Source organism: Acipenser ruthenus, chromosome 6, assembly GCF_902713425.1.
Source record: "Acipenser ruthenus chromosome 6, fAciRut3.2 maternal haplotype, whole genome shotgun sequence".
Classification (NCBI taxonomy): domain Eukaryota; kingdom Metazoa; phylum Chordata; class Actinopteri; order Acipenseriformes; family Acipenseridae; genus Acipenser; species Acipenser ruthenus.
The window spans coordinates 21,651,323-21,666,969 of record NC_081194.1 but is presented as its reverse complement, the minus strand read 5'-3'; the positions used below and the strand labels follow the sequence as shown (position 1 = coordinate 21,666,969).

Sequence of the window (15,647 nt, the reverse complement as noted above, 5' to 3'; positions counted from 1 at the left end):
AGAATATGCTAAAAGTAGGTCAGAATGGACCAATGTGAGGTGTATAATCAAATAAGTAAGCTCCAGTACAAACAACACTGATTTATATTAAAATATTGTACTCTAAATCCACAAATTAGCTAATACTTTTTTTTTACCTTTAATCTTCTGCTACCTACTTGTAGACATTGAGAAATACTGCTAATCTTAACTGTAAATTTGTAGTTTATAATGTTTGCTTGTGTTTTTACTATGCAATTATTGTTCTTTATCATGGTTAATGTTTTAATCCATGCTTCTCTATAGTTTTAAAACATGCTTTACTAGTGATTCACCATGCATGCCTGTGCTTTATTTTGCTTCCACTATGCTTTTACTACACCTTGCTATCAATTTACCAGTTTACCACAGTAAACGTTTATAAAGGAATGTATAAAACACATATTAAAAATCATATATATTACAATATAATTTGTTATATACTTGTTTGTACCAAAGTGAAATGGGTTTGTGATACTGCATATTATTATATCGTATTTTTCTTGATGATAAAGAGTTACCAAAAAATAAAAAAATATATAAAATAAAGTGATTGTTAATATGTCAGTTAGTTAATACACAAAAGGCCCTTCAATTTAAAGTGTTGTAATAATGACTGTAGACTGAGATACACCGATTTGGCAGGGATGCCACCACCATTTATGTTGTTCCAAATGTATGTGATTCTGTAATACATACAGATGTGCTCAAATTTGTTGGTACCCTTACAGCTCACTGAAATAATGCTTCATTCCTCCTGAAAAGTGATGAAATTAAAAGCTATTTTATCATGTATACTTGCATGCCTTTGGTATGTCATAGAATAAAGCAAAGAAGCTGTGAAAAGAGATGAATTATTGCTTATTCTACAAAGATATTCTAAAATGGCCTGGACACATTTGTTGGTACCCCTTAGAAAAGATAATAAATAATTGGATTATAGTGAAATTTCAAACTAATTAGTTTCTTTAATTAGTATCACACATGTCTCCAATCTTGTAATCAGTCATTCAGCCTATTTAAATGGAGAAAAGTAGTCACTGTGCTGTTTGGTATCATTGTGAGCACCACACTGAACATGGACCAGAGAAAGCAAAGGAGAGAGTTGTCTGAGGAGATCAGAAAGAAAATAATAGACAAGCATGGTAAAGGTAAAGGCTACAAGACCATCTCCAAGCAGCTTGATGTTCCTGTGACAACAGTTGCGGCCGCAAGAGGAAAATCGACCCCAGATTGAACAGAAGGATAGTGCGAATGGTAGAAAAAGAACCAAGGATAACTGCCAAAGAGATACAAGCTGAACTCCAAGGTGAAGGTACATCAGTTTCTGATCGCACCATCAGTCGCTTTTTGAGCGAAAGTGGGCTCCATGGAAGAAGACCCAGGAGGACTCCACTTTTGACAGAAAAACATAAAAAAGCCAGACTGGAATTTACTAAAATGCATATTGACAAGCCACAATCCTTCTGGGAGAATGTCCTTTGGACAGATGAGTCAAAACTGGAGCTTTTTGGCAAGTCACATCAGCTCTATGTTCACAGACGAAAAAATGAAGCTTTCAAAGAAAAGAACACCATGCCTACAGTGAAACATGGAGGAGGCTCGGTTATGTTTTGGGGCTGCTTTGCTGCGCCTGGCACAGGGTGCCTTGAATCTGTGCAGGGCACAATGAAATCTCAAGACTATCAAGGCATTCTGGAGCGAAACGTACTGCCCAGTGTCAGAAAGCTCGGTCTCAGTCGCAGGTCATGGGTCCTCCAACAGGATAAACACACAGCTAAAAGCACCCAAGAATGGATAAGAACAAAACATTGGACTATTCTGAAGTGGCCTTCTATGAGTCCTGATCTGAATCCTATCGAACATCTATGGAAAGAGCTGAAACTTGCAGTCTGGAGAAGGCACCCATCAAACCTGAGACAGCTGGAGCAGTTTGCTCAGGAAGAGTGGGCCAAACTACCTGTTAACAGGTGCAGAAGTCTCATTGAGAGCTACAGAAAACGTTTGATTGCAGTGATTGCCTCTAAAGGTTGTGCAACAAAATATTAGGTTAGTGGTCCCATCATTTTTGTCCATGCCATTTTCATTTGTTTTATTATTTACAATATTATGTTGAATAAAAAATCAAAAGCAAAGTCTGATTTCTATTAAATATGGAATAAACAATGGTGGATGCCAATTACTTTTGTCAGTTTCAAGTTATTTCAGAGAAAATTGTGCATTCTTCGTTTTTTGTGGAGGGGTACCAACAAATTTGAGCACGTCTGTATATCATTGTGATCCTATGTGCTTTAATTCAAGTTGTTAGCAATGCAATCAGAATGTATTATGAAGTTTCTATGGAAAAGTAATATAAAAAATAACCAATTTTACTGAGATAGCTATTAAATATAGCTATTAAAAAACCACTGAATGCTAAGAATGACCTTAGTTCCCTTTATTTATTTATAAAAGTGAAATACACGTTGGGAAACTCCCTCTAAATTAGTTTGAATTGATATATGGAATCGCACGAGGTACTCAGTACTTGCTGCTGAACAGGGGCAGCAGTTAGATTTAAGAACTCACAATTAAAATTATACTATTCACAGATGTTGCTTTCACTCAGAAAGATACCATGGCAGTGCTTATGGCATTTTTATTTTAATGAACATCTGCTATACATTACAGTGGTCTGTAAAAATCCCCACTTTGGTTTTGATTTGCATCCACTTCTTATGCCCACAGAGAGTGGGAGGGGTGACATAGACTGAAATATCGGACTCTAGTATGAGCCCCCTGGGTGACTCAGTCCTGTAAAACATTGATATTTAAATTTTAGACCACACAATGTGTTTAACATCAAGGATTACTGTAAATCTTATCATATGGGAAGTACTTTAGCTACACTGTTACGTTTAACCACGCTGCCTGTACAACTTTTGATTACCTTAGTTATCTTGTCTTTGATTCTTTATTTGTTTAACTAAGCAGTGGTTAGTGTATGATAATTGTAACATTCACTCCAGCTCACATTATTGAGAGATTAGATTAGTCTGAGAAATACAAATTCAAAAGTACCGGTCCTGCAAAGATTGTTTCGCTTGTATTAGTTATGGCCTGTTCATTGATGATTCCTCTCTACTATATCCTTGTGCAACTGCGTTATTATCGTGTGTTTGGTGTTCAATAAGGTTGCCAATGGAAACAAAACTGTACACCTGCAATGAAAATGTATACAATAGCTTATATTCTAAGCAAAATTAATTCTTAGTTAAAATGGCAGCACCGCATCCCTAAGCTAAACATTTTGACTTGTTCACTTGTAAGTAGAAATTTAAGCTTCTAAAACAATCCAATCACAAACAAATTGATTCATTTGATCAACCTATAAATCACAGAAGTATTTTATTGAAGCATTTTACTGCACTGGTTGGTTTTATAGGGGTAATTCTGGGTAACCACAGATAGGTGGTCGATACAATCCAGGGGGGTTCCCTTGCTGCAAAATGCTATAAAAAAATGCATGTGTGTATTATCCTGATGGATTATAGATTGATCCGATCAACCCCTACACATTGAAACCAGAGAAATTTACCAAAAAATCAGTAAAATATCAATATATATATAAGTCATATATGTAATTTATACAGTCTACATATTTCTATAGAATGCTCCACAGAGACATCCCTTTTGAGATCGTGCCAACATTAGTAATTTGTGTGCAGTCTTGGATAAGGAAGCACCTGTAAACCAGCCGCCTACCATCAGCTATATTTAAAACAAATCATGTCAACTTCCAAATGTGATCAGACTTACAATACATCATGTTTTCGGGATTTCTCAAGTAAAAAAAATCAGTAATTTACAAAAAAAGTGTATGTTACTCCCATTACTCCTGTATGTACTTTGTTTTTCTGAACTGTTACCCTCTCAGTTGTGTTTTGGCTGCTTAAAGTCAGAGTGTTTGGGAATTCGCACAAATTGTGTGACTAAAAGCTGACGTAACATATATAAAGAACCATATTCAGCATGTTTCTAGAATATTGCATATTATGAAACACAGCACAACTTCTGGGATTGATATGTGACGATAAAAAAAAAATGAAAGACACTTGGTCTGCTCTTTTGTGAAGATCTGACGGACCATAAGGCCTGGACCACAAAAAGTATTTTCAGCAATATCGGTGACACCATAATTTGTTTTACCATTTCTTTGACTCTTTTATAGATTTCCTGGCAGTGAGGAGGTAAGAAAATGGCTATACCCAATTCAGTCTAATTTGTGTTTGTGAATCATGATGTTGCTGGTTTATTTAAGTTCAGTAGGACAACTTTTTCAGGTTTTACAACAACATTAAAATACAGTATATTTCAGTTAATCCAGATTTTATTTACAGCGTGTTTGCAGGGTTGGCAACATTGTGGTGTTTATTTGGCAGAATAATAGAGTCATAAACATACCTGGCTGTGGTCCATGGCTTGCCGAGTGCTTTACCGAAGGCCAGGGAAGGGGCTGAGCGCCGACGCTGTGCCAGACTCCTCAGCTGCTGGAGACCAGAAACAGAAAAAAAGACAGATAATAAAACAAGTCATCTGTTATTCCCAATTCAGACTGAAAGGAATGTGAAATATCTCCTCTCTCCCTCCTTACTCTTTTCTGTCCCCTCCGATCTCACCTCCCTCTCTGTCAATACCTTTGAATTTCATGCAGTCCAACTAACCTCTCCCTGTCAACTCCTGCTCATTGTTCTGTACCGCCCACCTGGGCCTCTCACTCACTTTCTGGATGAACTCGACTATCTACTCTCCTCCCTCCCCTCTCTGTCTACCCCGACTGTCCTGTTGGGTGACATCAACATCCATCTCTCCAACCCCAGCCACTCTGCTGGATTCCTCCCTCTCCTTCACTCCTTCGACTTCTGTCTCTCTCCGTCCCCTCCTACCCACAAAGCTGGCCGTCAACTGGACCTCACCTTCTCCAGGGCCTGCTGCCCCTCCAACCTCTCTGTCACCCCCCTGGACCTCTCTGATCACTATTTCATCTCTTTTTCTCTGTCTCTCCCCCCTCTCCCTGCTCCTCCTACCCCCACTGTCACCTCTCGCCGTAACCTCCGCTCTCTCTCCCCCTTTGTCCTTGCCTCCACTGCTCTCTCTCACCTCCCTCCTATCGACTCCTTTTCACAACTCTCCGTAGACTCTGCTACCTCCACCCTCTTCTCCTCACTCACCTCCTCCCTCGACTCCCTCTGTCCCCTCACCTCCCAACCTGCTCGCCCCTCCCCTCCCCATCCCTGGCTCTCCTCTGTGCTCCGCTCGGCAAGAATCACACTGCGATCTGCTGAAAAGAAATGGAAGAGAACTAAACTCCCTGCTGCCCTAGACCTTTACCGCACTCTCCTCTCCTCCTTCTCCTCTACTCTCTCCTCTGCTAAATGTGCTTATTTCCAATCTGTAATCGAAGCCTCCACTAACAACCCACGTAAACTATTCTCTACCTTCTCCTCCCTCCTAAACCCTCCCCCCCTCCTCCTCCCTCCTCTATCTCCCCTGACGACTTTGCCTCCTTCTTCTCTTCTAAAATCTCAGATATCCACAAACTCTTTAACACCTCTCCAACCCCTACACCCACTACATCCCCTGCTAACTCGCCCTCCCTCTCCACCTTCTTGCCCCTCTCAGACTCTGACCTCTCCTCCCTGCTCCAGGGTCACAAACCCACCACGTGTGCCTTGGACCCCCTCCCCACTCACCTCTTTCAAGCTGCTGCTCCTGCTCTACTCCCCTTCATCTCCTCACTCCTCAACACCTCTCTACTTTCTGGCATCTTTCCCTCTGCCTTCAAAAAAGCCTCAATCACTCCCCTCCTCAAAAAACCTACCCTCGACCCCACCTCCCTCCAGAGCTACCGTCCTGTCTCCCTCCTACCCTTCCTCTCCAAAACCCTCGAGCGGACTGTACACCGCCAGCTCTCTGCTTTCCTGTCCAACCACTCTCTGCTTGACCCTCTCCAATCTGGCTTCCGCTCTGCTCACTCCACTGAAACCGCCCTCCTGTCTGTCACCAACTCACTTAAGTGTGCCCGAGCTGCCTCTCTCGCCTCTGTCCTAATTCTCCTCGACCTCTCTGCTGCCTTTGACACTGTCGATCACTCTATTCTACTATCATCTCTTGCTGACCTGGGGATCTCTGGCACTGCTCTGGCCTGGTTCTCCTCCTACCTCTCCAACCGCACTTACCAGGTAACCTGGCGTGGAGCAACCTCCACACCTCACCCTCTCTTAACTGGAGTCCCCCAAAGGTCAGTCTTGGGTCCTCTCCTGTTCTCTCTCTACACCCGCTCCCTGGGCCCCCTCATCGCATCCTATGGTTTCTCATACCATTTCTATGCTGATGATGCTCAGATTTTCCTCTCCTTCCCCACCTCTGACTCCACCATCTCCTCCCGTATCTCTACCTGTCTGTCTGCTATTTCCTCCTGGATGCACTCGCATCACCTCAAACTCAACCTCTCTAAATCTGACCTCCTTTTCTTTCCCTCCTCCTCCCCCTCCTCTGATCTCTCTATCTCTGTTCCTCTGGAATCTACCACACTCTCTCCCTCTTCCTCCGCTAAGAACCTTGGAGTCACCCTGGACCCCTGCCTCTCTTATTCCCAGCACATCTCCACTCTGGCACGCACTTGCCGATTCTTCCTGAGCAACATCCGAAGAATCCGACCCTTCAACACCAACTATGCTACCCAGCTCCTGGTCCAGGCCCTGGTACTCTCCCGCCTAGACTACTGCAACTCCCTCCTGGCTGGCCTACCTGCGTCCGCCACCCGTCCGCTCCAGCTCATCCAGAACTCTGCTGCCCGCCTGGTGTTCTCTCTGCCTCGCTTCGCCCACGCTACTCCACTACTCCGCTCACTCCACTGGCTCCCGATCACCGCTCGCATCCAGTTCAAGACTCTTGTACTAGCCTACAGTTGCCTTGACCAGACTGCACCCAGCTACCTCCAGACCCTCATCTCTCCCTACACCCCCACTCGACCTCTCCGCTCCTCCTGCACTAGAAGACTGGCTCTACCTCCGCTACGCTCCCCTGCCTCCAGAGCCCGCTCCTTCTCCACCCTTGCTCCGCAGTGGTGGAACGACCTTCCTACAGATGTCAGGACTGCCCAGTCCCTGACCACATTCCGGCGCCTCCTTAAGACTCACCTCTTCAAACAGCACCTGTAGAACTCCTCTGTTGTATCCTGGGACACTATCACCCTTCATTTAAATATGCTTCATTTTGCTCTTATCTGCCCCCTATTTTACTACATTTAATCCTGTACTTCAGAATATTGTAATCTGCCAAGTGTTTAACCTGTAGTATTTTGTACTTAATCATATCCTGATGTAACTATCACTATTTAATCATATCCTGATGTAACTTTCACTATTATCTGCTGTATTATTGAATTGTGGTTTGCTCTTATTGTATGACTTGTATTGTAACACTTGAATGTATTTGTATTTGCTTGCGATTGTAAGTCGCCCTGGATAAGGGCGTCTGCTAAGAAATAAATAATAATAATAATAATAATAATAATAATAATAATAATAATAATAATAATAATAATAATAATAACATAGTTTTCATCTCTAGTACAGATTTTCCAAATGCATTCTTGCAAAACTATAAACTTCACCCAAAAAAGTTAAAACTATAAGGACGTCATAGAAGCTTTTTGACAAAAAAAAGCAATTATATATAAAAAACTATTCCTTAAAACTTAAATATGCAAAAATACAAGATCAACATTAACATTAAATAATAATAATAAAAAAAAAACTACCTTTGTTCTCTTTCAACACATTCTTTGCTACTCTTAAACTAAAAAAAGAACAACGTTGGAGAATGCTCCATTCTACATCAAAGATTACGAAATACTCTCTATAAATATGTTAAGCACCTTTAAAGATAAAATATTATAATTTGAAGTTTGATTGATTAATGTATTTTTACCACACTGAATCAGTGAAGAGATCTAGCTTTACAGTAGAGTATGTCTATTATTTTTGGGTGCTTCTGCATTTGATCAAAGTCCAGGAGTGGAGTTCAGAAGGAACATGAAATGTAAAGATTCCAGCTACAACTTGTCTGATTTAATCTAATTTTGGTTCTACTTCAAGTAATGAGATTAAAGTACAACAAAGCCTTAATCCACACAACATCACAGATGTTCCTATTTCACCATCAAAGGAAAAACCTTTCAATTGGAGATGATCTGTTTATCAACCTCTGGCCTTAGAAAACTTCATGATTTTCATCAGATGTTCATCTGCAGCATTATGGAAATATGGGGTGTATGAATTCCAGTTACTAGTGATGCATTCTGGGCAAATTACCAAGAAGGATTAAGGGTTCCTTTTTTTATCATATTGGGGTTTTTAAGGCGATGTCATAAAGTATTATATAGATCCACTGCTTTTATTTTAATATCAGAGAAATAACACTCACAGGAAAGAATCAAATTACATCAGGTCAGATACCAGCAAAAATACAATGAAAACAAATAGATGCTGCCAATGGAAAACCTGTTTTTTTTCCAATCACTTTCTTCTCCTTGTTGGGAATACCATGTTATAATTACCCCCTTTTGATTTGACTACTTGTTCTCCACATGGGTTAAGCACCCCCTGAGTTTTGTTTTGACGAGGAAACATGTGATGTGTGTGTTGGAATTCCAGCAAACTTCAGGGAATTCTTTCTTTTGGAACTCGTTTTTGATCTCTAGAGTCTACCCCTAATTCTTTTAATATGTTTGAGATTATTATTTTGGTACAAACTGGTTACAGTTACAGTTTTTTTCCATCAATGGTCCAATCTACCGCTGAGCTAATCCTGTTATATGTGTCAGACTTAATCAGGCTTTCTTTATTAATAGCGAGTTCTTCAATCAAACGACAGACAATTACTAAAAAGCTCTCAATGCAGCTGGCAGTGCATCATCACCATACTGGTCCATCACGTAAACCCACTTAGATTTGAAGCAAGAGGACAACAAGACCATTCATGCACTCATTCACTAGTCAAAAACAATGAAGACATTCTCATTCTTAATAGAACTGTTGTCCCTCTAATGCCAGAACTCAGCTGGAGCAACCCCAGCATGATGTTTACCAACAATGTACAGGAATGTTTCTGTTGTATAGGATCTGAAGTGCCACCCTGTGGACATATTATAAAACTGAGAGACTGACATTAAACATTCCACTGGATTTCATATTCTCATACAAGGTGTTTTATACGGTTTACATTTTATGGCTGTTCATAATCATTTAGTTTTAGGGTCAGTTTAGACAGTTTAATGCCAGTGAATTTATGCTTACTAAAAATAATTTTAAATTTCAATCTGAGTGACACATAAATTAAGCACATGTATTGTTACGATTGTGGAAGACAGTGGTAAAGTTGCTATGAATTCAAAACTAATAAGCAACTTAAATAAAACCAATAACTAAAATGTACATAAAGAACCTTTGCAGTTTACTATTTCTGTATTTTTTAGTTGGTGCCATCACCCTGTTTCTCATAATTAGATATAGTTATATCAGTCATTATTAATATAATAAAGAAACCTTTCTAAACTATACATTTTGATGACATGGATCGCTTATTTAAATTTCTCATCAGTTAGCCACAACTAGCTGAGCCCTGGATCGTGGATTAAAAGTATTTCTTTCAAAATATCTTCTTGTTTCAGGCCTAAATAAGCAAACAAGTTAATTTGGTATAAGAAGCATTTCCAAAAGCAGAGATTGCTTCAAGGCTAAAACTTGGTGAATATGTTTGCAGCTCATTTTAGTGCTCAAAATGCTCATTTTGAGTTCTTCCAGGTTCATGTTAGGTTATGCAGCCAAATATAGCAAGTCAGCAGGATAGTTAGTCTCAGCTCTTAGAGAATTAGCAGCAGTATGCTAGTTCAGAACCTTCTAATTATTGAGAAAACAAATAGTACCCAATAGTACCCATGCATGTGCAACAGACAGATTCTGAAGAGTGATTATAAATATGCTCTTAGATTAAACAGTGCTTTGAAAAATTTAAATGAAATGTCTCTTGACAAAAGGTTTTATGAACAGTAAACTTGAATTAATAAAGTTCTTAACAAAACATGCATTAAAACAGTCACTGAGGTTTTGTAAATCCGGGACAATATGGAGTCTTGTTTGTTTATGTTTCAGAATCTGGGGGTACATGGAGGATGTAGGCCTGATGGTGGTCTACTTTAACTTGTTTCTGTTAGCTTCAATTATGTATTTTCAGCTGTGGTACAGGGTGTATATTGTTGAAATTGTTATACCATCAGACTTTGATTGGGAATTTACAATAAGTTAACTTTTAACAGAATTATAGGAGTATAAAAATAGTAGAACAATTATACACTTTTTGTCAGTGGAGAATGGTTTGGGATTGACATAGTTAGACTTATTGTAAATTATCTGCAGATCACAATATGCAACAGAAACATGTGAACAGCCTTTGAAAATATGCAACCTCAGAGAACAGGTGCTAAAGAACAAAAAAAGATTTGGAGCCAAGGCATAAAGCACAGGTATTCATAAAAAAATGCAAACAATATTGACGACAACATCTAGACTAGGCAAGTGTCTCCATAGATTTACCATTTAATTACTGTATTCAGATTTGAATCTGGAAACCCTGATAAATGTATTGGTATGTGATGTGCCGTGTCAAATCAAATCAATTGTAAGCAATGCCCTCAGGGTTAATATTTAACACTGATTGAGTCTCCTAAACAGTGCTGGAATGTGACCATGTGCATTCCGTAAGAGGCCCAGATCAACCACTGATTCACTAGGTCAGAACTTGGTTGCTAAGATATTTTACAAACCTTAGGTTCAACATTGTGTTAAATTAAACAGTTACATGATTAATTGAGCTCCATGACAGACACAGAAAAAGGGGCCTTCAAAACCAACGAAGCAGCCATCATTGGGAGAGAGGGATATGTTGTATTGTACTTAAGTCAAAACAACATTTTGCGAAGAAAAAACAATATACTAGATATCATAAGTTAAATCTATGATTGTATCTGTTGTCTCTTTTCCTTCTACACCATGAAACCAGTCTCATCTCGTTCAGTCAAACTGGGGCTGGTTCCATCTGCAGTCTATAATACTATCTGCAACATTACACAAAAGTCAAAGATCACCTGTACAGTATGTATCATTTTTGTATGATTACTATTTATTAATTAATTGACCAACCTCTAATATGTACTTGATGATATAATATATTCACAGCAATTTTTCTGCAGTTGGACATTTAAAACCTGCCCCTAGTGTCCAGTGTACTGGATACTCATTAGGAAACTTCCACCATCAGCACTGGTTGGAGAGATTGAGTTCTGCCAGACCAAAATACTAACTGGGGCTGAGGGAGTCCCAGTTGCAATCAATCTGATTCCAATCTGCTGTTGATGGAAATAAACAAGTCTGATTTCATACTGTTTTCAGGTCAGTCTCAGATGTAAACGAGGCATATGACACCAAACTTAAGAAAATCATACAAGCTGCTTTCTACCCTAAGCAAAAGACAGATATGTGGTCAGTTTGTATAGCAATTACAGTTTCCAGACTTTCCAGTGGTTACCATACTCAGTTGTATTACACCTTTTTTTTGTTGTTGCAGTACTTTTAAATGAACATTATTATCCAAAATAAGTTTACTGTATTCTGTACCACAGTAAACCTTTATAAGCCTTTCATTCAGTTAGCACATGGTAGAAAAGTGTCCTTTATTTGTAATTAGGAGATTTTACAGCAATGAACAGAATGTTTTTCTGACAATAATCAAATTAGCCTCAAGACATTCTTTACCAAGAATATACGTCACAATGCTTTGAAGCAGGGGCTGAATGGCACCAACTGTACATTAGTCCCTGAGGAAAGGAGGGGGCTTTAAAATGGAAGATCATTAGTCAATCCAACCAGTCAGACTTTAAAATGCTGTATAAAGATAACACCTGTTCTCACATGGATTCTGTCTGATTTGTTGCAGACCAAAATGTGTCTTTTTTTAATTTGTTTACATTCTCTTCTGTTTAGATAGCCAGTCATTAGCATTCACTGACTGAGGAACATATGGAACCAATTAGAGCTCTTTGAACTGTGATATGACTGAGGAGATTTAACTGATATAGAAACCAAGTATGGATCCTCACTAGACTAATACCTGTAGTTGTTAGTCACAACGACATCACATGGTGAGGAAATGTCTCATCAGGTGGTTAGGTCGGATAGAAGTGTCTCAAAACAAAGCTGACATATTTAATTTATGAGGCTGAGAATTTGGGACATTGCCAGGGGATAGGGAAAGAAATTTAAACCTGAACTCCTTAAGACGTCAGTTTAGACAGTAAACCAACCAAGTGACTAATATTATTGGCAAATTGGCTGGGGACACACAGTAAGCGCTGCATTGACCTTAGGAAAATGTCTTTGTGTTGTGATTCTGGTACAGTACTGGCATACTTCTTTTCCGACTGAGGAATTCCTCCTCAAATATATGAACAAGTGTAAATAGGTTAATGTATAAATATGTACACCACAGCTAAGTCTCAGCCCTTTCCTGAATCCAGTATTCAAGTATGTAATACTTTTATCAAATTACTTTTATCAAAACAGCGCTGTGTCTCTATTGTCATTCATTGTGTTTCCGTTCAGAGAAAACCAATTAGTAATTAGGAACATGCGGCGATGTCCCTGCTTAGAAAATTACTAAAAGCTGTGTCGCTGTTAGAGGAAACAGAATGTCATGATTAAACATTCTTTTCAATTACTTAAGATTAAAAGCATAATTATTACAATCAATTTGACATTTCATACAAACACTGTACTCAGTATACTATATATATATATATATATATATATATATATATATATATATATATATATATATATTTTTTTTTTTTTTTTTCTGCTTGCAAGTTTAACTCTGTATTACATATGGTTAATTTATTTTCCATCTGCATTCTTACTCTCCTTTTTCCAATCAAGTTCTCCTCCAGTATGTCTGGATTTTTACCAGTGGATTTGTTTTCTCCAGTCTCGATATTTTCCTGATACAAATAAAGTGTTTCTCCCATATTTATGTATTTTTCCCAGACAACATTCCAGATCCTTAAATCTCTGTGACATTTGCTTAGCACATCTATTTCCCTTCACATTTTTTCCTCTGCAGATTCTACAGATGAAGTCTCCCTTTCTTTTAGGCACCTCTGTTCTTCTGAGACTGTTCCTAAACCCCTTTCCGTTCAGACTATTTATTCCTCCATAAATTCTAACCCTTCTGTATGCAGATCATCATTTGGTAACCCATGCAGTATCTAGTCAGTTTCAATCCTATGGTTATAATATGAACTGTTCAGAAATTAAGATATTTTGATATCTATTCTGTTTAACAGCTACCAGAACAGGTTATGAAAATCAAACTTCCAACAGTACATGTTAGTTTTTTCAGTATTTAGATCTGCCTCTATTAAGATCAATTGAATAAACCCCTTTATCCTGCTAATGTTTATTGCTTCCTGGCAGACACATCCAGCCCCATTCATGGTTCATTATTTTCATTTTCAAATTGTGTTCACTGTATTGGACCTTTTCCTTTCCCTCTCACTCCCATGCAAAGCTATCAAGCTAGAATTTTTGTTTGTCTTTACCAAAACTGGCAGTTCTGATACTCTGTAATCCATCGCTTAATTCTGTCACTACATTCTAAAGCCTGGACGAATTGTATGTCATTCGTATCTCTGACACACGTTACTCAACACAAAAAGAGGAGCGAATGCACACTCTGGTTATCTAGGTTCTAAAACCAGTTAACCAGTTAAAAAAGACATTTTAATTTCTACAAACATCTGCACATGGCACAAGGTTGACAGTTGGCCTTTTGCTATACTGATATCAGAATAAATTCCCCATTACAGAGTTTTATAAATTGTACTTTGCCACTGTAGGAAGCATTCTGACAAATTGGTGAATGTTGGCGTTATGATGATTATGTCTGTTGCCAACTGTCTTGTAAAGTGACTGGCTTGTCTCCCTAAAAAAATGGGAAATGTGTCTAAACCAATTTAAAATACATCATACTGGAGGTAAAGATATATCAAAAGTTATATTAAAGTGCAAAAATGATACAAAGTGATGTCATCACCTATAATACATATTACCATGGAAACAAACATAATAAGTTCCCTAAATATCAATGACATTTGATAGACCCACCAGTCAAAAAATAGTAAAATGAACATAGTAAATAAATAACATTTTCAATTATAAAAGATTATGCAAATTGCACACTGGGATTTGATAATTGGTTTCTATGTTAAAATGTAAGACATACACAAAGTTTAAGATGGGCCGTATACACTTAAATGAAAGACTTTAACTTAAATATTGAAAAATACAGTGCAGCGAAAAAAAAAAATTGTGAGGAGGGATAAAATTTCAAGCATCATGCCTCTAAAATCTCTTCAGAAAAATAATAAATAATTAAACTAATAATAACTAAATAAACTAAAGTTCATTCAGTAATTGTCAATCATTGACGTAAACACCAATTGATTATGATCAGCTGTGACTTATATCATATATATGTTGTGTGAAAAAAGGCAACTTACTGACAGGAACTGAAAATGAAACACTACCTATGGAAATACATATTCTACAAGAAAGTAAGACCTGTTATCTTTGGCATGCTATTAAATGTACAGCCCTATTGGTCACAAGATAATTGTTTCTGTGCTATATTGTGTTATATTATAGCTACAGGTATTTTGTTACTGACTGATTTACACTAAATGAACACATGTGTTCATACTGTAAGTTTACATTGTATACCTTTCTCAAAACATTTAAGATTATCTAGAGAAGAAATAAAACAATAGATAAAGCCTCATAACTTTTGATTTGCACCTTTTCTGCAATTACTTACAGGGCTTATTGAAGCAGCAATATCATCATAGCTTCCCCTTCTCATGGTTGTCTCTGTCTGTGGAGTGTAGTAGCAGCTGCTTCAGGGGTGTAGGAGTTGCTCCAGTCCTGACTGACCACTTCAGCTAGTGCTGATGAGCAGATACCAGTCAAAACACAAAGGAGAGGGGAGGTCCCGTTAGACTCAAGTGCTCAAGCATTGTAATTAAGTTTTAACCAGATTCTTACTGATAAAATAAGAGCACTACCTCCATGTATGAGTCAATTGGAAAATAAAAGCTACACGGTTCATAGAGCAGAAGCAATTATATTTGGTTTATTGTTTTTGATAGTCTGGCAGTAGTGGTGATGGTAGTTGAGAAAAAGGTAATGTATGCACCATATGCACAAAATACTGTATCAAAGAATTAATAATATTGCACATTTGAGGAGTACGTTTCTTACTGTAATAGTCACTTTACATGGTTAAGGCAAAGCTACCTACTTAGGGGCAGCAGTGTGGAGTAGTGGTTAGATCTCTGGACTCTGGACTGGAGGGTTGTGGGTTCAATCCCCAGTGGGGGACACTGCTGTTGTACCCTTGAGCAAGGTACTTTACCTAGATTGCTCTAGTAAAAACCCAACTGTATATATGGGTAATTGTATGTAAAATAATGTGAT

The 15,647-nt window shown here is 38.3% G+C and overlaps 1 protein-coding gene across 1 annotated transcript in view; it reads right to left on the bottom strand.

Moving 5' to 3' along the window:
* Positions 1 to 15,121, bottom strand: part of LOC117410842 (T-cell activation Rho GTPase-activating protein-like) — a 36,123-nt gene extending 21,002 nt beyond the window's left edge. Inside the window, exons 1-2 of the mRNA XM_034017728.3 lie at positions 14,989 to 15,121; positions 4,462 to 4,547 (exon numbers count right to left, since the gene is read on the bottom strand). Of these exons, the coding sequence (XP_033873619.2) occupies positions 4,462 to 4,547; positions 14,989 to 15,033 (131 nt within the window). The 5' untranslated portion in view covers positions 15,034 to 15,121. The remainder of the gene's footprint in view (positions 1 to 4,461; positions 4,548 to 14,988) is intronic.
* Between the last annotated feature and the right edge of the window lie 526 nt (positions 15,122 to 15,647).